The sequence below is a fragment of the Neodiprion virginianus genome, chromosome 1 (genome assembly GCF_021901495.1).
Source record: "Neodiprion virginianus isolate iyNeoVirg1 chromosome 1, iyNeoVirg1.1, whole genome shotgun sequence".
Classification (NCBI taxonomy): Eukaryota; Metazoa; Arthropoda; class Insecta; order Hymenoptera; family Diprionidae; genus Neodiprion; species Neodiprion virginianus.
In genome coordinates, this window is record NC_060877.1 from 27908507 (window position 1) to 27928322 (window position 19816).

At 38.9% G+C, this 19816-nt stretch overlaps 4 protein-coding genes across 4 annotated transcripts; 1 reads left to right on the forward strand and 3 right to left on the reverse strand.

The window, feature by feature from the left end:
* Nucleotides 1-47: 47 nt before the first annotated feature.
* LOC124296762 (glyceraldehyde-3-phosphate dehydrogenase 2-like) lies at nucleotides 48-3482 on the reverse strand. The gene is made up of 5 exons (XM_046747105.1): nucleotides 3343-3482; nucleotides 1877-1976; nucleotides 1552-1791; nucleotides 1189-1443; nucleotides 48-1002 (listed from the first exon to the last, which is right to left on the reverse strand). Exons 2-5 carry the CDS (start codon nucleotides 1952-1954, stop codon nucleotides 571-573), a joined length of 1005 nt encoding a protein of 334 aa, XP_046603061.1. The 5' UTR covers nucleotides 1955-1976; nucleotides 3343-3482; the 3' UTR covers nucleotides 48-570.
* A 562-nt stretch (nucleotides 3483-4044) lies between these two features.
* Nucleotides 4045-6443, reverse strand: LOC124296763 (glyceraldehyde-3-phosphate dehydrogenase-like). Its single transcript, XM_046747106.1, has 7 exons — nucleotides 6319-6443; nucleotides 6119-6246; nucleotides 5924-6035; nucleotides 5590-5847; nucleotides 4786-4946; nucleotides 4374-4568; nucleotides 4045-4287 (listed from the first exon to the last, which is right to left on the reverse strand). The coding sequence occupies exons 1-7, from the start codon at nucleotides 6394-6396 to the stop codon at nucleotides 4212-4214; spliced, it is 1008 nt and encodes a 335-aa protein (XP_046603062.1). The 5' UTR covers nucleotides 6397-6443; the 3' UTR covers nucleotides 4045-4211.
* A 257-nt stretch (nucleotides 6444-6700) lies between these two features.
* LOC124296759 (maternal effect protein oskar-like) lies at nucleotides 6701-15571 on the forward strand. The gene is made up of 8 exons (XM_046747101.1): nucleotides 6701-7060; nucleotides 8630-8832; nucleotides 8938-9175; nucleotides 9910-10058; nucleotides 12193-12298; nucleotides 12392-12522; nucleotides 13453-13739; nucleotides 13938-15571. The coding sequence occupies exons 1-8, from the start codon at nucleotides 6976-6978 to the stop codon at nucleotides 14029-14031; spliced, it is 1293 nt and encodes a 430-aa protein (XP_046603057.1). The 5' UTR covers nucleotides 6701-6975; the 3' UTR covers nucleotides 14032-15571.
* Nucleotides 15349-19480, reverse strand: LOC124296761 (uncharacterized). Its single transcript, XM_046747104.1, has 8 exons — nucleotides 19150-19480; nucleotides 17281-17421; nucleotides 17050-17194; nucleotides 16824-16957; nucleotides 16314-16523; nucleotides 16097-16231; nucleotides 15951-16007; nucleotides 15349-15867 (listed from the first exon to the last, which is right to left on the reverse strand). The coding sequence occupies exons 1-8, from the start codon at nucleotides 19238-19240 to the stop codon at nucleotides 15725-15727; spliced, it is 1056 nt and encodes a 351-aa protein (XP_046603060.1). The 5' UTR covers nucleotides 19241-19480; the 3' UTR covers nucleotides 15349-15724.
* Between the last annotated feature and the right edge of the window lie 336 nt (nucleotides 19481-19816).

Genomic DNA, 19816 nt, shown 5'->3' on the forward strand with positions numbered 1-19816 from the left:
CCAGATATGATATTAAGGTATCAATATAGAAAAAAAAAAACATTAGGTTTCTAGTTTCATATTTTTATTCATTTTTGGTTCTTAAATGAAAAATAACATAAGGCTATCAATTATAATTATAAGAGTGATACTTAGATCGTAATCAAATTTTGTCAAATTATTCACTACTGCAGTACTTTGAATCGAATACTTTACATTTTTTTGATACTGTAACAACATTGAGTGTAATATCGATTTTATTACAACTATTTTTAATGATTACTAGATCTAAAATGAAAAGCATGGAAATTGATTGTTACTGAACTCGTTGACATGCCCACGTAAAACCAGTAAGATGTACACCATATACGACTGCAGTTGTAACAGTAGGATATCATCGTTTACAACAAAATCAGATACCATATAAGACTTGTTACGACGAAATGCTTTTCCACTATCATCATTTGACAGTGTTACAAATTCACTAACTGTAATGGTGTTTCTGATTATAAATATAAATTATACGACGAACTGCGGAGTACATTGAGAAGACAAAAGTTACTGGTTAAAAGCAATTAAATATTAAGATTTTTAATCTTTGGACTGCATGAACTTGATGAGGTCGATGACACGGCTTGAATATCCATACTCGTTGTCATACCAGGAAATGAGTTTAACGAACTGATCGTTTAAGGGAATTCCAGCCTTAGCATCAAAGATGCTTGAACGGTTGTCGCCGATGAAGTCAGATGATACAACATCGTCTTCGGTGTAACCAAGGATTCCGTACAGAGGTCCACCCTCTGCAGCAGCCTCCTTGACCTTAGCCTTGATAGCGTCATAGGGAGCAGGCTTGGCAAGACGTACAGTCAAGTCTACAACGGATACGTTGGCAACAGGTACACGGAACGCCATACCAGTGAGTTTGCCGTTCAATGCAGGAATGACTTTGCCGACAGCTTTAGCGGCACCAGTGGAAGCAGGGATGATGTTTTGTGCAGCACCACGTCCATCACGCCACAGCTATAAAAGAATAGCAGTTAATGGAGTCCCAATAGAAATTTTGCCAGCAAATATATTGCTATCAGATACTAGGAAAATATGTAGAACATGAAAACACCAAGGTTTTATAGAATAGGTAATCCTGAAAAAGTGAAACCAGCATTTAGATGATAAATTAATTTATAACTGAATGTCAAGTAAACGAACCTTGCCAGAGGGTCCGTCAACAGTCTTCTGAGTGGCAGTGGTTGCGTGAACGGTAGTCATCAAACCTTCAACGATTTCGAAATTGTCATGAACGACCTTGGCCAAAGGAGCCAGACAGTTTGTAGTGCATGAAGCGTTTGATACAATTTTGAAGCTTGGGTCATAAGCATCCAAATTGACACCAACGACGAACATGGGTGCATCGGCAGATGGGGCGGAGATAATGACCTTCTTGGCCCCTCCTTCCAAGTGAGCCTAAACACACAAGTACATAAGCGTATCTTCGATGATGTTACAATCGGTAAAAATTACTATTCCTGGGAAATAATTTGATTGCTACATTGAGTTAGCCATTTTACTCACGGAAGCTTTCTCAATGGTGGTAAAGACACCAGTCGACTCTACAACATATTCTGCGCCAGCCTTACCCCATGGGATGGCTTTGGGGTCGCGCTCGCTGAAGACTGAGATTTTCTTTCCGTTTACAACAAGGAAACCATCTTCAGCCTTGACTTCTCCTTTGAATTTACCGTGAGTAGAATCATACTTGAACATGTAGACCATGTAATCTAGTCCAATGAAGGGGTCATTGACAGCAACAACCTGAGGAAGAAATCGATGATAGGAGAAATTCTCAAACAGTCACAAGTAGAGGATATTGGGTTCTTAAATGATGCAGTGTACTGACCTCAGCTCCGTTCTCAAGGGATGCCCTCAGGACCAGACGGCCAATACGGCCAAATCCGTTAATTCCAATTTTGCTCATGTTTATGCTTTCGTGTTATTAGCTGTAAATTAATGAATAATTATTAGAGATGTGAACCAATATCATGATAACAGATTTTGAAAAAATTTAACCCTGTCAAAGTATGATGTAATAGTATATATTATAATAATAGTTGATAGGAATAATATTTCTACTCTTCATCACCCAGGGTTCCCAAAAACTTAAAATATTAAAATTTCGACTATGCCTAGCTCCATTGGTATAAGGTGCACTACCCATGCGTTGGGTAAATTACTTGGATTCTGCTTTAATAAATCCTGATTTCAATAAATTTGCGTACAAGTGATAAAAGACATGAACTATTCAAGAAAAGGTTTAATTGAGGTAAATATTTTGTCAGATTAGTTAAATAAATATTCTTGTTCTTGTATCGATCGTTGCATCCAAAGATTGTAATAAAACTCCTCAATATCGACTGCTGGCATAAGATGATAGGATTGTTCCTGGTTTATCAAAGTTGTATGAATCCACATTCCAATGAATAATTTTTTTTACATTGATTATATCTTTGTGATTGAGTGTTAGATTATTTTGAAAAATGAAAAAAATTCGCTAGTTTTCCAGGTGAAGCTGACAGATACTCAATAACCGTTCAGCAAATATCAGATAGCCTTCATTATAGGTCCATCAGTTAGAGGTCACGTCAAGGGCAAATCTGATTTCCAGCACAAATTATCAGTAGGTCGGCGTGTTTGTAGTGACATTGACGTTTAGCAAAGTTTACAGCTTCGTTTTCACGAGCTTATGTTGCATCGTATTTACGAAACAAGTTAGAAATAACATATTTTCATTCAACCGGCTCGAGTCGTTACACCAAGACGTTAGCTGAGACCCTCAGATCGCCAGTCATACGAATACATTGAAACGGACGACTTACTGGACCAACACGACCAAATACATACATTGCATTGGTGTACCTATCTTTACCGAAGATCTAATTGAGTTGTCCGTACACACGAACGTAAGAAATTCGAAATGTATATATATATATATATATCTATATTGTTCAAAATGGCGTTAACAAAGTAAATGCGGTTGCCTTACAAAAACGAATACAATATATTGTTGGCAAATGAGATATGCATCACATGATAAAGTGTTCACGGAGACCGATGTATTCGATTTCAATCGCCGTTAGAATATAGAGCAATTGAGTGGGAAAAGTCAGTAGGATGTAGAATGCAACGATTACGTGACCGGCGATTACAAAAATGTCTCCCGGCGACTACGTGGGTTACGGAGTCAACCGTTACCGATACAATATACGCGCAGAATAGTCAAGATCTGGTATTCTGTAGTAGAGGAAAATGACGGAAATAGGGCGGGATGCTATCCCTAACGAAACTCGTCGTGTGTTCTCAACTTACGTAACAGACAGATCCACTCACAGCAGCTACCACAGGGCCAGTGTCGTTTGAAGGGCACCGATCGGGTATTATAAACGTCGTGGCAGTCGTGGTAGCTGGGTGGGATTCTCTACGTGGTGGGAGATCTCGGGCGTGTCACGTGGTACCCGCGGTCTATCGACGTGTCCTGCGCGACTCGGAGCACGCGCACCCTGCTGAATGGCGAGTCGGGGAGCCTCCGGATTACACCGAATCTACGACCTTGGCGGTTACATTTCTTTTTTTATAGATTTCAAAAATACAAAAGTGTCCAACAACAGTTGGCAACAACCTCGATTGCATTATCTATTGTACCGTTGCATGTCGTATCCATTCATAAAGAGTGGAAGACCAAAAATTGTGCGGCAACGAATCGCAACTCTGATGCGAATTGTGCAATCCATTATAGATACAGGTATAGGTATCCCGTGGTATTAGGGGTATATCAGCTGGCTCCAGTGGTGACTTAATCTGATTTCACGGAAGTTTAATGTGACTTCAAGGATTTCAATTTGTTACACCAGCCGGAACGACGATGATTTTCCCATTTCGCATTGGAGACGTAGAGTTTGTTCGAAATTTCAGCAGAACCATGCGATGAGTCACGATCGAAGTGTATAAGGAACTCCAAATATGTATAGCATTTCTGAAAACTGTAACCGCAGGAATTATTTGGTTACGTGCTTTTTTCACGTGTCGAGTTTATTATTTTTGCAATAATGAAAATACGAACGAAAATTTGATGAAAGAAACAATAATGTTACACAACTAATATGGCATACATTAAATTGCATATTATGGGGTATAAATATTAAAAAATCGCACGTCTTCTCGACATCATTATAGCACCGTTATCCCTGGTCGGTATCCTGCATGAAAGCAATCATATCGACGACACGATGGGCATAACCGTATTCGTTGTCGTACCTTGAATTAGAAAAATTAAAGATAAATAATTTGTTGACGTCCTGTAAAACGGAGCAGAGCTTCTGCTGTATGTAAGAATGAATTACCATGCGACCACCTTTATGAAGGTACTCGTTTGCGGGATACCCGCCTTGGCATCGAACGTACACGAGTACGTCGTATGATTGAAGTCTGAAGAGACGCAATCGTCCTCGGTGTACGCCATTATACCCTTGAATTCACCTTCAGACGCGTGCTTCATAGCTCTTTTGACCTCGTCGTAAGTCGTCGGTTTCGAAACTCTTGAAATTTGCGGAGAACAGAAAACTTGTGAGAATGGGCATAAATCGATGAAAGTGATTTTGACAAACGAAATATAATTATAAGTATATGTTCACAACGCAATGTAATTTTTATCCGAGCGTTAAAAGCCAGATTTTTTTTCACGCAATAAAAACTTGATATGATAAACTTCCAGTAGGAACAATTAAGAGGTTATTGAATCCGTGGAGTTCTTACCGAAAAGTGATGTCACATACGGAAACATTAGGCACAGGTACGCGGAAAGCGATTGCGGATATTTTGTCCTTAAGTTCCGGAATGACCTTGGCCAAGGACTTCGCAGCACCGGTAGACGTGGGGATGATGTTCTGACAACACCCCCGGCCGTCTCTCCAAAGCTTAACAAATTTTTATCAAGGCAATTAAAAATTCCACCATTTGAATTCCCATGCCCAAAACCGCGACTGACACGTCTAATTTATGTACCCACTAAAAGTTACACATCCGAGTAGTAATGATAGTTGTAATATAACATATCTCTTGCATAACATTGAGAAAACTAGGCAACACCTGAGATTATTCACTAGAAATGAATGATATGATCTAGCAATACTCCTGTCATTGATATATGAGACCAATATAGCGAATGAGAAATTCTTTGAGCACGTATCATATCAGGAAAAGAAAATCAGAGAAACTGGGGTTCTTCACGTGTTGAACAAGTATTTATCAGTCACCTAAGTAGCAAGGTAAATAGAAAATTAGTCGCCTCCATCTCGCTGGGTGACATGCCTAATTTACAGTACTCTTAATCCGAGCATTACTGTCATCTTATTACGCGATACTCAGGTGAAACACATTCCTAAAAAGACGTTAATTCATTCTATAACTGAGCAGACTGACAATATATTTAGATGTAGAATACAACCGGAGACGGAAGGTGCATAATTATTTCTTAGTAAATCAACTGTTCGGGATAATGTTCTATCGCGATAAATGAAAAACAAAATTTTTATTAAATAATTACTGATTAAATTTCACCTTTCCCGTAGGACCATCTAAAGTTTTCTGGGAAGCCGTCACTGCGTGAATGCTCGTAATCATGGCTTCGATTATTTCAAAATTGTCATTCATAACTTTGACGATTGGCGCCACGCAGTTGGTAGTACAGGAGGCTGTGGAAACGACATTTCCGACTGTGGGGTCGTAACAGCGGTGATTCACGCCGTAGACGTGCATCGGAGCGTCGACAGATGGCGCGGTGATCACGACCCGTTTTGCACCCCCGTCCACGTGCCGCTGATTTCATTCGAAACCAATTGACGAATCCACGTTTTGATATTTACGTTGTTACTAATTATCAAGTTCGACTCACGCTTGCTTTTTCGAGAGTGGTGAAGACGCCGGTAGCTTCTATCACGTATTTCACCCCCACTTCGTCCCAGCCAATTTTAGCGGGATCCTTTTCTTGCGAGGTGGATATTTTCCTCTCTCGATTACGATTAAGGTACGAGAATTAATCAGTGGTTGAGTTTCACTTCTATACTTACAAGACAAGTGCATTTTTCACCTACCTCTTATCACCAGGGAGTTATCTTCGCAAAAAATTTTATCCGGCAGTGATCCGTGGGTAGAGTCGTACTTGAACAAATACACCATGTAATCTGCTGCAATGTAAGGATCGTTGATGTGGCTCACCTGAAGATGCATGAAACAAAAGATACTTTTATTTTTTCTATATTCACATCTTTTCGCGATCTACGATCTCACTTGTAAATTCTTTTCGAGACAGGCCCTCAAACACATACGTCCAATTCTTCCGAATCCATTGATTCCCACAGCAGTCATCTCTATCTTAATTATATTCAACGCCGGGGTTACTATTTAACTTTTCATTGTGCGTGACTGATCCGACCTTTGAATAAATAACTTGAACCTGCTTACGACTAATGCGTAAAACCGGCAAAAACAAAGTAAATCTGTGCAATCGGAATCTCGATATTACAGAGATTCAGGCAATTACGTTCCCAATTCAAACAACATCGCCACCGTGATAATCGACTACCTTCGCGCCACTAGATCGGCCAATGAAGTGCGTCCATTCTCTCCTGACCGAACCACGCGGCCAATCGTCGCGATTTCTCTCCGTTCTTCGAGTCTTCGCAGTTGGCAGACACTGGTAGACACGCGTAGATCGGCGTTCGACTGTTCTGCGGAGTAAAAGCCGTTCCGGCAGAGGTAATAAGTTTCTAAACGGATTCACGTCTTTGCGATTCGGTAAAAGACAGTGAGCGAGTCTCTCGACAATATTTCCTAGTGTCCTCGTGTGTGAGTTAGTGATTGAGTGATATACGCTCATTCGGAGAGGAGACAGCGAGGAAAGAAAAGTCCCCAAGCAACACGGTGAGCACTCGCAAAGCTAACGTCATGACGTCGCAGGAGGCGGTAAAAAAAATGGTCAAATCTTGTATTGTCTCACGCAAGGGCGGCGTACCTTTTCCTGAAATCGAGGGTAAGTTTCATTTTCAATCCACGCATGTTAAGCTTCCCAAATTGTGGCTTTCCTGCGTCAAGTTTTATTCGAAAGGTGATACGCACCGGATAGTTTGTACTCGAGTCTCAGAAGGACGTATCGCTTATATGTTTTTGTTTTACTGTTTGGTTGATTATTTGAATGCACTGAGCTCGTACGAATGTTTATCGATTGGATCATCGAGTCGATTTAGACATTTGTTCGCTAAACGGGATTTAGCTTGCCTTTCAGGATGCGCAATCTTTCATCAATTTATTTACAAGTGTTCGTTCGTTTAACTTCCAAAGTGTCTTCAAAAAAATGTATATACTTATTTATTTAATTTAAACGAATCTCACGCCTTAATAACTTATTAAGCTGCCCAGTAAAACCTGGCCCCTTTTTGGCCACCAGATGTTATGACTAAAGTGGTCAGTTCCCAATACTACTCTTGATCAATCTCAGTAATTTTTACCCTTTAAGCCGACTACCTACTTGTTTATGTGCCTAGCAAAATAGGGGGGACAATTCCGTGTTTTATACCTGTAATACACGCTGCAGTAAGTGAAATTTTGCATGCAATGCCGAATACAAATATCTGAAACAATGTTTTGTTGCGCACCATAATAAAACCAAACAAATGTATTCCTGTAATTGATTTACCACTGATTGTAGGAATAAATTTTGTGGAGTTATTTTCGCGTGAATTGAACAAGTTTTTGGATAGTTTTGATTGACATTGTATGTAGAATTGCGCTGACTGTGGCATTTTCGCATCGGTGCTGCGTCGGCTTTGATAATAGTAAAAAAAAAATGACATTTTACTCAGTTGTTAAAAAGGCTGAGTATAGCATCCTCTTAATGTATTTTCGTATTTTGTTTGTGAAAGAATGTATTTCAGTCAATTTCGCAACAATACTCGCTTTAGAATCATGTATAACTGTCGAAAACTTTGGGTCGTTATTAAGTGATCGTGAACGGAAATTTTCTCAAATAAATTAAAATAAGCGTCGCTAAATTATTAATGGTCATTATTGCGACCGCTGATTTATCATGAGCTTCGTTAATTAATAGCGTCCGAGAATTACTTTATCACTCTTATCACTCTGCAAAGACAATCATATTTAAAGTTTCTTCAACAAAAATCTGACACTCGCGTCAATTATTACCGTACAATTAATATTAATACATTGTTTAAAGCATGTGAAATTGCGAAAATCTGTCGCTGTTCACAAGAAATTAGCATAACTGCGGTGCTGGTAATTTTAATCGGTTAGGAATTTCTATATTCTTCATTTACAGTCAAAAATTGATTCCTCCGATTGATTTTGGTAATAACAATCACGGTTACATTGTAAAGATAAGACCATGTAACTCTTAACCGCGGGGGGAGTGAGGGAGCTAGTCGTGGCGACGGTATTAATACGCTAAGTTTTTGTTGTCATTCGTGTTTACGCTCGATTTTGATATGGACATATGCTGCGATTTAGCGATTTAGTGAAAGAAAAACTTTCGAGGACTTCGTGTTTATCTCGACATTCGAAAATCTCACGACGCATTGATTTGTAGATGATTACAGGGCCTTAGTAGGCGAAAGTATACCGTATGCCCAACTGGGTTACACAAGTCTTCAGAGTTTTGTAAAAAGCATCGACTTCGTTGACGTGAGAACTAATCATTTCGGTGACTCGGTGCTTTTCGTGTCTGATCCAAAAGTCGCCCATATCGACAGTCTTGTGAGAAAGCAGAAAAATCCATCCAACCAGAGGAAGGTAGTTACGATATTCTCTTCTTCTACCGATGGTTACCCTATGACTCTGTGACTCGGTGTCCGTCGATTTTATAAGGTTGACAAATTCTCTTTCGTCGTATTTTAGAGAAACCGAAGGCCGAAAAAACTTGCAGCAACTACTCCCCGGTCGGAAAGATTTACCAGAAACACGAAGATCGCGTATACTAAGTCGAAATGGTACACCTCCTCAAGCAGGACGAAAAAGAACTACTGGGTAGAAAAAAATAACGAACGTAGAGACATGGATCGGTTTAATAACTTCAACACTGGACGGACGGGGATCCAAAATTGTAGTAGTAGCCCAAATTTTCACAGCTACAACGGTATGCTCTATACAATTAAACGTACACACGTTTTTGTGTTATCATGTTGTTCCTTCATTAATATGTATGGTTATATAAATATTGGTTAACTCTCATCACACGGCAGCGGTACTGCTGATCACAGATTCTGGACCTTCTACTTGAGTAAACGTTGGAGAATTTACAATCGGCGTTAAGGGAGTGCCCTGGTCGACTTCCACGTTTATGTATACCATATATCTCCAAATATCACGAGATTAAAATTATTAACGTTACCGTAGCGAAACATTGGGGAAAAAATTACTATTTTATTATTTTTACTAAGACTATGAAGGAGTGAAGACTTTAAAATATTAGTATGTTTTGTTTTATTACGTCATACCGAATTTTAAACAATTCCAAAGTTACGAAGTAAAGGTTTTTCCTCAGTCAAATATTTAAGTCCACGTATCTTAAACGCAAGAACGGGCTTAACAGTCTCATTCTTTACGCAGTTCTAGTCAAAAACACTTGAATATATTCTCATTTGACGCAGAAATCAAGAAATGGCACAAATCATACGAATTTACTATTGCGATTTCGTAGAATCCCTGCGATTTCTTTAGTTCTGCTAGTCCGTCGAGTAACTATCAAAACAGCTAATTGAGAGCTGTCTTGTCGTGTATTATTGAAGGATCATTCCGCGCATGTAAACGAACCAAAGGCCAAGCAATTTTATTCAGCGTCTGAATATAGCATGACAAATAAATACTTAGATCGTTCATGGAGCACAAAAGCCCCGGCATCTTTGAGCAGTATCGACGACAACATGTACAACTACAACTCAGAATGTGAAAAAAGATATGCCGAGGGCTACCGAAGCTGGAGATTCAATATTCGCGTCGCCGACAACAAAGATGCAGAGGTGGGTAAATACCCCGTCAGGGAAATCCGGAATCGACCGAGTCAATCGAAGGTTCAATCGTCTAACACGCTTTACGCTAATCAACACGGCGGTAAGTGCAGTAGCGAGCAAAAAAAGTCGACTGATAAATTCCTCTCGTCCCTGTTACTCAGAATTTGAATTGACAATGCGAAATTCGAAATCTCGCACATTTTCACTCTGAAAAATGCTTTCCGTATAGAGTGCGGAGGATAAGGGAATAGAGGAAATATCTTTCGGCGTTTTTCACTTTGAACACGGGATTATTCGATCAGATTTGCAACACACGAAGTCGCGCCTATTTGAAACACCTTTGTTTGTTCAGGTTTAGCTGGGCCTACTAACAATGCTAATAATTGGTGGCGGGGCTGGGATTCGTGTCAGTATCAGTCGTCGTACCTGCTAGATAATCAGAGTGGGTACTGGTGGTCGACGGGGCAGCAATTCGGGTACACCAACGTCCCAGGGTCGCGCTTCTATCCGTGGTATAATTATCCCGGGTATCCTTGGTGGAGAAATATGTATCCTCAGTATTCTTTCATGTACTAGGATAATCTTTCCTTCCGACCTTTTTTATGTTTTTTATTTTCCTTGTAACTAGTTTTATTACTAAGTTAGATATCTTTACTACAAAATCGGTTGATTATCTTTCACTATTTTAAGTACCTCAGGAACATTCTATGATGGGACTGACTTTGTTATATTTTGTATTTTTATTTGTTTTTGATAATTCAATACTTGGATGGCGCTGTGCCATGAAGCAATTTGATATACGATGCTTGATGCGCTATATTGCGATGAATAAGTAAATTTTGGTAAAAATCTTGGGAAATGGACTTTTAGAAATTCGAAAACTTTGATCAGAAATGTAATATTTGAATTTTCATCATCTTGTTAATTCGAGTTAGTTTAATGAGCTGTTACGATGCTGGGCACGCTTCAGTGACAAATCATACAGTCTTTGAGAAATCGTGGGGCTACTTCGCATTTTGGGAAATCATTGCAAGTGCTTCGTTACAGCAAAGTAACACAACGAATTTCAATGAATTATGTCTTGTCTGGTGTTAATTGATTCATTCGAATTTATAATAACAATGTCCGTTCTATCGTCGTTGAACCATTCCTTGTGTTTCTTTCCGTATCACCGCTTTAAATATGTTCTGCGAATTTGAAGTTTTCACGGTGAATTTTGCAGTGCTGCGTAAAACGAAATTGAAACTGTAATTTTTGAAATTTGGAGAAGACTGTACCATCGCGACACAGAGTGTCTAGCCTTGTTGAATGCTCGATAGCTCATATCAAATTAATTTGAATTACTGTAAGAAATATACAGGGTAGTCATGAATGAGGAAGATTATCAACAACTATACGTGATCACCATGATTACGAAACTCAGATTTTATTTTTAGTTTTCGAATTTCTACGCATCGTTTTCTGTTTGCACTGAAGCAGATCAGTTCACTTCACCGTGCAAGCTATTTTATATACATTTGCATTGGTGAGAATATTTGCAGGTGAAGTCGATTTTAATTATAGGCTTATTTGCGGAAAGCTCTTGTTATCCCAGAAACTGGCACCTTGCGGGATTTCTATTCTTTTGTAAAATCTATACCTAGAAATTTTATGTATTTCGTTCTGCTAGCAATGTTTTATATAATATTACGTACTTTATTTTCTATATAAAGCACGTGTCGGTATATCATATAATAGAGATGTTATTAATTGTTGGTGTAACTGTGATTAACAATAAATAACAAGTAAGAATGATGACTGTGAATGGGTGTTTGATTGACTTGATTCGCCGGTTGAATAACGTACCTAATTCTTAATTGCAATTCTCTTTGGATTCGGCTTCGTTACTTTGGACAGAGGTGAGTTTTCCAAAACATTCCATTAGTTTTCGAGTGTTGCTCTTGTTGATATGATTATTATCATTGCTTACATTGTATTTCAGCTGTCTCAAAAACTCTAAGCTTTTCAGAGCTTTTGCTAATAAATATTAATCCTATCACATCTGTTTCCGGACTGCACTCAAAGATCGTTTAATTTTTTTTTGTTACATAATGAAACAATTTTTTCACCATCCTTTAACGTTGTGTCCTCCACATTTTCGTAGGAAGTTCTGTTAGAGCCGTTGGTTAACGGGCACCAGTTAATCGGTGATGATTTTTTTCTACAACTGGCGATAAAAAATTTTGGGGCACAACCTTGGAAGCCAGAAGGTAATCGTCCGAGACCGAGATAACGAAGTGATATAACAGTGAAAGATATGCCGTTTAGAATTACCATTTTATTTTACATCGATCTGTTAACAGCCAGAGCCGGAATTGAGTGCGGATTATGCATTTCTGGTCAAACGATCGATGATTGTCGTCGAAGACTGGAGAAAACCCAGTTCTTATCTGGCAAAATAACGATTTTGCTCGGTGCCGTTGACGTATTTCGAGTATGCCATTGTTTATTTATTCATTTTTCGTAGCAACACACGTGTACTTTTTTCTGTTCATCCCAGAGTCCGTTCATAAATTACATGCGAGAAATCTTCTCCTCTTATTGTGTTAGATGAGAAATAATTAATTACATTCCAGACTGGATCGCCTGCAAAAACAGTTTACAGAAGGGCTTACCATATTGAATAAATATCTGTGCGATGGGAAACCGACAATCGGTAGATAGGGTAGTAATTCGTAGTAATCCTTCCCGGAAATGTTTAAATCAAATTTTATTACGAGGTAGGAATTTCGTAGGTAGTAGAGTCGTTATATCGTAGTAAACCATCTCAGAAACGTTGAATAGGCTCGGATTTTTTTTTACTTTTTCCTTCAATCCGCTCGCATATTTATGCGTGCCTCTTTTCCTTTCCGACTTTAAAATCCTAATACAAACTTTCTTGTTCATATCATTTTGAAAGAAAATTTTTCACCAACAGCTTTCACGGAAAAATTAAGGCTTATCAGTGATTGCATGTTTAGGGAAATCTTTGCAACAAGAGAAAAATGCAAACGTGATATGTTTGGTAGCCGGGTTTTTGGAAGTTTCTAAGACTGAGTTGAAAGTCTACGATCTAAATTTTCTGTCGAATGCACAACTCGTAGTTTCGAATATCCAACGGACTTCTTTATCAGAATCTGTAAAATTAATAGCGTGAACTAGAAGAAATAGGTATTTCAGAATCATGTCAATGAACTTTACACCATAGTGCAACATGGGAATAGCGTAAAACATTCGATCCATTTTTCAAAGCATCGCATAATTTATGAACGACTTTCAAAAGAATTGATGAAAATTGAAAACTTGACATTTCGCATAAAGTTTACCCGCATTACTGCAACCTGCAGCTATTTGCATACATGACTAAATTATATAAATTACGCAGGGTCACAGCTTGGAGAAAATGGTGAGGGACATGAAGAACTTGCTAGATGTTTGCAGGGACAGATTTAATTTGACTGAGGTTACGCTCTGCACTATTCCGCCATTGGCTAATTACTCCGTAAGATGTAACCTTAGCAAGTTATCCGTGCTTTACTCATTCAACAACTGGATCAAATTGCACAGCCAATACAGTCCCGACGACTCGTACATTCATCACTATAACGTGATCGATGTCTTCTCCAAATTTACCGACGGAAATAACCGCACCCTTTACGACTACTTTCAAATGTTAGTGTCGCCAGTTTTTTTTTTTTTTTTTTTTTCGTTCCCCCGTTTGCATACTTTTTATACTTTTCACGCAAATGCCAACATGAATGAATATTGTACAAGCTGAGTTTGTGGATTGTCGTTTGATGTTTTTTCTGTAACGATTACTTTGGTTTATATTTTTATTTTATTTTATTTATTTTTTTTTTTTTAACAAAGAGACGCGAGAATGGTATCCGGATGTCGGTATCCTCACGTTTTATGGAATGCCAAAGGACGCCGCCTGGCGATCTCAATGCTTGAGAAGCAGTGAGTTCAATGTGTTTTTTTAGTAAATGTGGCTTTCCGGGCTGCAGAATAGTTTCTACATCTGGCGTCTTGCACCTTAGCGTAGTTTTGACATTTTAATATCCATTTGTATGCTAATAGAAGTATTTATACACTCATCAAGCGTTGGTGAGTCACAGGGAGAGAAAGTTTTTGACCGCTTTATGTCATGGTCATTGTTATTTTAAAGTGGTTTAATTAACGTGAGTGGTTGTAAAGGATTATTTATTCCAATTAAAAGATCAAATTTGTTGCCCCAGCATCTTATTACTTTTCACCTGAAGAGCTGCTGTGTCTAAATGCATGGAAGGAGAAATTAAAAATCTGATTTACATCTTTTTTGTCTTTGTACATTCGTACGGTACTAAAGTCAAAAGTGATAAAAATTGATTTTTACGTTCGTACAAGTTCGCGCCTGGATATCTATCGAGTTTATGAAATTGATTAACTTTGTGGAAAGCTACTAATTAGTTTCATACTTTTCTCATCCAAGAATTTTAATAATTTGTACGAAATAATGCAAGTTAATTGGAAACATTCCCTCCCCACTACGTAGGCGTTATGTATGTATCTCCATGTGGGAGGTAGTACGATTTTGTGGTAATTATTCCAGACTTTCTGCAGGGCAACGTTTCCGCTAAACGAAATGTTCGTAATGAATTCAGAATAAACCGAATCCAAATTTCACTGCTCACATTAGATCATGGGTGTAACACCGAAAAATATTGAATTCCGTAAAAAGAAAAATAGCGGAGAAGCGATCTCGTGAATCTTTTCACCCCGACCAAGTAATTTCAGAATAACGTTACGATCATGAAAAGGAAACTTTGTTCGCCTGTAACTTCCGACATTTCATTTCACAAAAGAAGACGTATTCGTGAATTTTTTACTCATTGTCAGTCAGTTTTTACTCTGCAAAATCGAAGAAACAAATATGACCGTGATGAACGGAAAGTCAAATTTAATACTGAGAATAATTTTTATTGTAATTAAAAAATAGGCGTTCATGTGTAGTATTTATTTTCGCTATTTATCTAAATATTGATATCTGATTGTCTATCATGTACATACAATAAGTATTTCTATAATATACCCGCGATTATTTGGTGCTGTGCATCAAATGCGTTGTGTAAAATACTACTAGATACCCAACGTCTGGTTGTATACAGCGGTGGTGAAATTAAGAAATTATAGCATGTAGTTATACTATGTCTAATATGAATCTGTAAATTTATTCCTGTAAATAGCATGTAAGTATCGCTATTAAAGCAATCGGTGTAAATCAACAACAATTTCTTTTTACTTCACTTAATTTCTCATATTTTCTCATTCGGCTAATGCATAACGAATTACAAACATTTGTTATAGATTCTCAAATAAAACGAACTTTCTCGTTTGTACGTCATAATAAATACAACTGAATACTATAACTGAATTTACACTATACACACAAAACACATGCATATCGAAAATCATTCTTATTCAAACTCTTTGTTTTTTTTGTACCGACAACAGAAATTACGAAAGACTTCAGACAAAATAACCAAGGCTGAAATATTTCTTTCACCATCCGCCAATCGTAATATTCGTTCCTTTTCCACGTACCGATGAATCGTAGATCAGATATTTTCATCAGCGTCAGCGTCGGAGCTTGATTGATATTTTTAAATATTTACGGCCTAGCTGCACTCTTCGTACGTTTTCTGATGGCATGTCACGAAGGGTGGAACCTCGCACTTGCATTCTATGCATTTTTCCGTTTCCCTAGGCGTGACTCGGTCACCAACCCTCAGGTTCAACTCTCCAAATTTGCACGTCTCGTCTGTGAGAAGAAAAAAAAAAAATATCAACCTTGTTATTGATTCAATTTCGCAAGCGTGCGTTTGGGTTTAAAAAACAATATACCTGGATTCAGCGCGATTTTCACAAGTACGTCCGATGTCACGGTGTCGTTTGCATTCGCTATACCGGTGATGATTAAAAAATCGTTAGTCCGCTGTTGATCAATACCGTTCACACAATATCTATAAAAAATTGAAATATAATCTTACGGCAGTGGAAACCGATGGGACAGCAGCGGATGTTGCCGTAGTAGAGAGGAACACATCCTTGTCGAATTTCCCTCGTATGCTCCAAGACCGTTCCACAACGAACATCCCGGCACCACGGTTCTCCAGACTCGCCGGCTGTTAGCGAAAACGTCAAACGGGTAGTCGATAATTATAATTGCGAAAAAATTTTCAACGATTTGTAAACGATTGAACGAACCTGTGTATCCGGGCTGACAGATGCAGACCTTACACGGCAGGTCGTCTAGATAAAATTCTTGACCTTCGACGTAAGTTTTGTTATCGGCAGTTAAACAAATTGCCAACTTTTTCGGTACTTGGGCGGTCGTATTTCCGACCTCAATCTCTTTACCTTCTGCCACGGATATTTTTACTGTACTGTTATCAACCTGGTCTTCGGCGTCCGCAACTGAACACAGTTATTATACAGAATTTGAGATTTTCGATTTGCGTTTGAATGAAATAAATGCCAATGTATATCGACCGCTAATTAATCATCCTCTTTTTCGTTGCTCAAAATGAAACGTTAACGCCAACTACTCTGATCAAATTACAGATGAAAGTAAAGCAGTTTTCACTCTGACTTGAACTAATTACACCTGATCAGAGTGAAAAATTTCACCATTTGTTTCCCCTTTATGATCAACTCATTACCATAAATCTTGCAGTTGGATTAGAAATGACTACGATAATACGGAATGTTACCAACAGCAGACAGTTTCGCTGGCGCAGCATTCGTCGTGACTCTTTTTCGGTACGCAGGGCTTCAAATTTCCGTCTTCGTCGTAACTGGACATCATCTCCAGCGGACAATCGACAATTGCGCAATTAACGACGGCCATTCTGGAATCGAAGGATCCTTGATTAGTCGATCAATCCTCGGCAAGTCAGGCTGGCTAACGAAAAGAATCGGTCGTTCAACAAGTGTTACCAACTTTGTGAGATTGTATTCAGAGGATGGTTCCTCCAGATGACAAGAGCAGCCAATATCGCAGGGGTTTCCGGTATCGATGCTGGCACCAGGCGCCACGGCTTTCCCGCGGAAGAAGCACATCTCCGCATCGCTTTTCTCGAAATTATCTGTGGAATGAAAATTCAACGAATGATTAAAGTCCAAATCTGACAAAAATCTCGGCACAAATATGAGCCGATTCTGGACCGCTTACCGCACGTATAACGAACGGGGCATTTGTCCTCGGGTTTCTTGAACACTGGTTTGCAGTCCAGTTCCTCGTAATAGCTTCTCGGTATTCCGGGACAAGGAGCTTCCACCGAAGTTGCATTTAAAGAAATTGTTTCGTTATCGCCTTAAACGAGAAAAAGATGTGTAAATATATGTGTAAATACAAGTGGTTGTTTGCTTACGAGAAACCTTTTGAAATTTTCTACTTTATTTCGGTTAGACAATCAAATATGATAATCCGAGGTTGAGGACGCCGCGCGACGCCGGTCGAACGGACTCTAAAATGCTAATTTTTGCGGATTATGAATCGTGGCGTAAGAGCAGTTGTCATTGACATTGTTAGCGTGATCGTTGTCGGTGTGCAGGTAAAACCTAGAAAGCTGATTGACGCGGTGCTCATGCGGGTCGCCTGCGGATTTCAATAAACCTTTCTGCTTGTTTGCTTCTTTTCACGACACACGCTGCGCAATCTTTTTTATTCGATGCTTGTCACCGTGATACAATCTCAAATACAATGTATAATATACGAAACGAGCAAGAAAGTCGACGACTGCTGTGCTCTGATCGGTGTAACAAATTTTTTTTTTTTTTTACCAGTGATCAACGCCTCTAACATTTGCTGCTTGGTGTGATCAGTGGCGTCTAGCTATTTTGGAACTATAAAAATAGTTTACACGTTTTCCATTTCTACCAGGATGTAGGCCGGTTGCCAGCGGAATTGATAATATCGGAAAATTACGTGAAGAAATTGGCATGCATTCTTTTATTTATCATGTCGTATGGTGTGGACTACACGGAGAGAATAAAAGAGAAGATTTTACTCAAAACTGCAGAAAAAGATGGACATTACATGTTTTTTTTTTATAAAATATACATACTTCGTAAAATACAGAGTTTACTTCAGAAACGGCGAAAATCACTGCGTGCAGAGTAAAATCTGCTACATTTATAGTAAAATATATAATGGACATGGGGTTTTTTTTTTTTTTTTTTTTTCAATAGAACCCTCGATTTGTCTCTCTTCCTGCAGTTTTGAATAAAATCTGCTTTATTTTTTCCCTTCGCATACCACGCCAAATTACAGATATCAATTTCTTAAATATCAGCAATTGCACGTTGTGAAAGTAACCGTTGAAAGTATTTCGAAATCCGGCTTGGTAAGCAGAAAAGCGAACAAAAAAATTGAATGCCAAATTGCGATTATAACAAGTATTGACTGTTTTTTTTTTTTTTTCTTTTCTTTTTTTTGTTCTTGAAAAAATATTTGTACAAAGAAGTGAATTCGTGTAAAAAAGATTCGTCAAGTGTCGGTCATTATGTATTATTTACAATCGTAAACGACGTTTCGGCTGGGCGATGCCGACCATCTTCAGGCTGTAAACAAAATTAACGAAATGCACGACGAAACATTTGCTTTTGAAAAAATAAGTAATTATAATATTCAATACTCGGCGGATCTTTTCTCCGTTATTCACCTACCTGGTGGTCACTAATATCAATAACAAAAAATGAATTCGTCAAGCAAATCGGGATCGAATGATCGTTGAAAATGTGACTATTCTTTTCTTCTGGAAAACTTGGGGAAAATGTCTGCACCATATTCGCCACACACCGTTGGCATTGTAACATCACAAAACCCTACATACCGTATCTCAACTACAATCGTATCTGATCGCGAGCCAATCGTCACGGTTTTATCATCTGAGTATCTTCTGTTTGAAAAAGAGTGTCTGACTTCACCCCTGCATGTAAGCTGTCAAGCTTTTAGTTTTATTCCATGAAAGGCCGGCACTGTTGGATGAATACGACATCGGTACGTGTAAAGAGGTTTCGTGGGAGGTTCAAACCTTACCTGCTTCGGTCGGAAGTGCAACAATCCCACCGCTCCACACCAGCACCAATACTGCCAAGTTCGGCGAGAACAATTTACGTGGTATCCGCATGTCGCGGCTCTTGTAATGCCCTGGAGTTGGAAGTCGTCGTCGGGTCAGAACTGCAGTAATCTGCAAAGGAAGCGGCGTATGCAGATACTGAGAGCTCGCCAGCTCCGTGGGAGTATTTAATCTCTGTTCCCCCGTTTGTCCGTCCTCGTTTGTTCCGTCGTGACGAGATGAGGACCAACCTTGCCGAATCCCCGTATATCCGCGAATCGGAGTTCGGTCTATTTCGGCTGGTCGACGTTAATGAAATATAAAACGAACGCAGCCTTGGATCGGCTGCATTGTTCGGTCTCTAACCCTGATGAGTGATGTTTGTAAAGCCGAACGAGTCGTCTGGACATGTCGCGTACTTCCTCACGTGCGATACTTGCGCAATTCTCGGCCCATTATATCACATATTTTTCCCGTATCATAGACGGTGTTACGTTACGTACGTCTTCATATTTCATTGGAAAACGTAGACCCGTCGTCTTACCGATACATTTGTTTACCATCGCATCGCATCGGATTAGAATGTATTTTTTAACCAGAATTGTGGAAAATTTTTTACGATCGAAAGGTTCGATCAGTCGCCCGGCT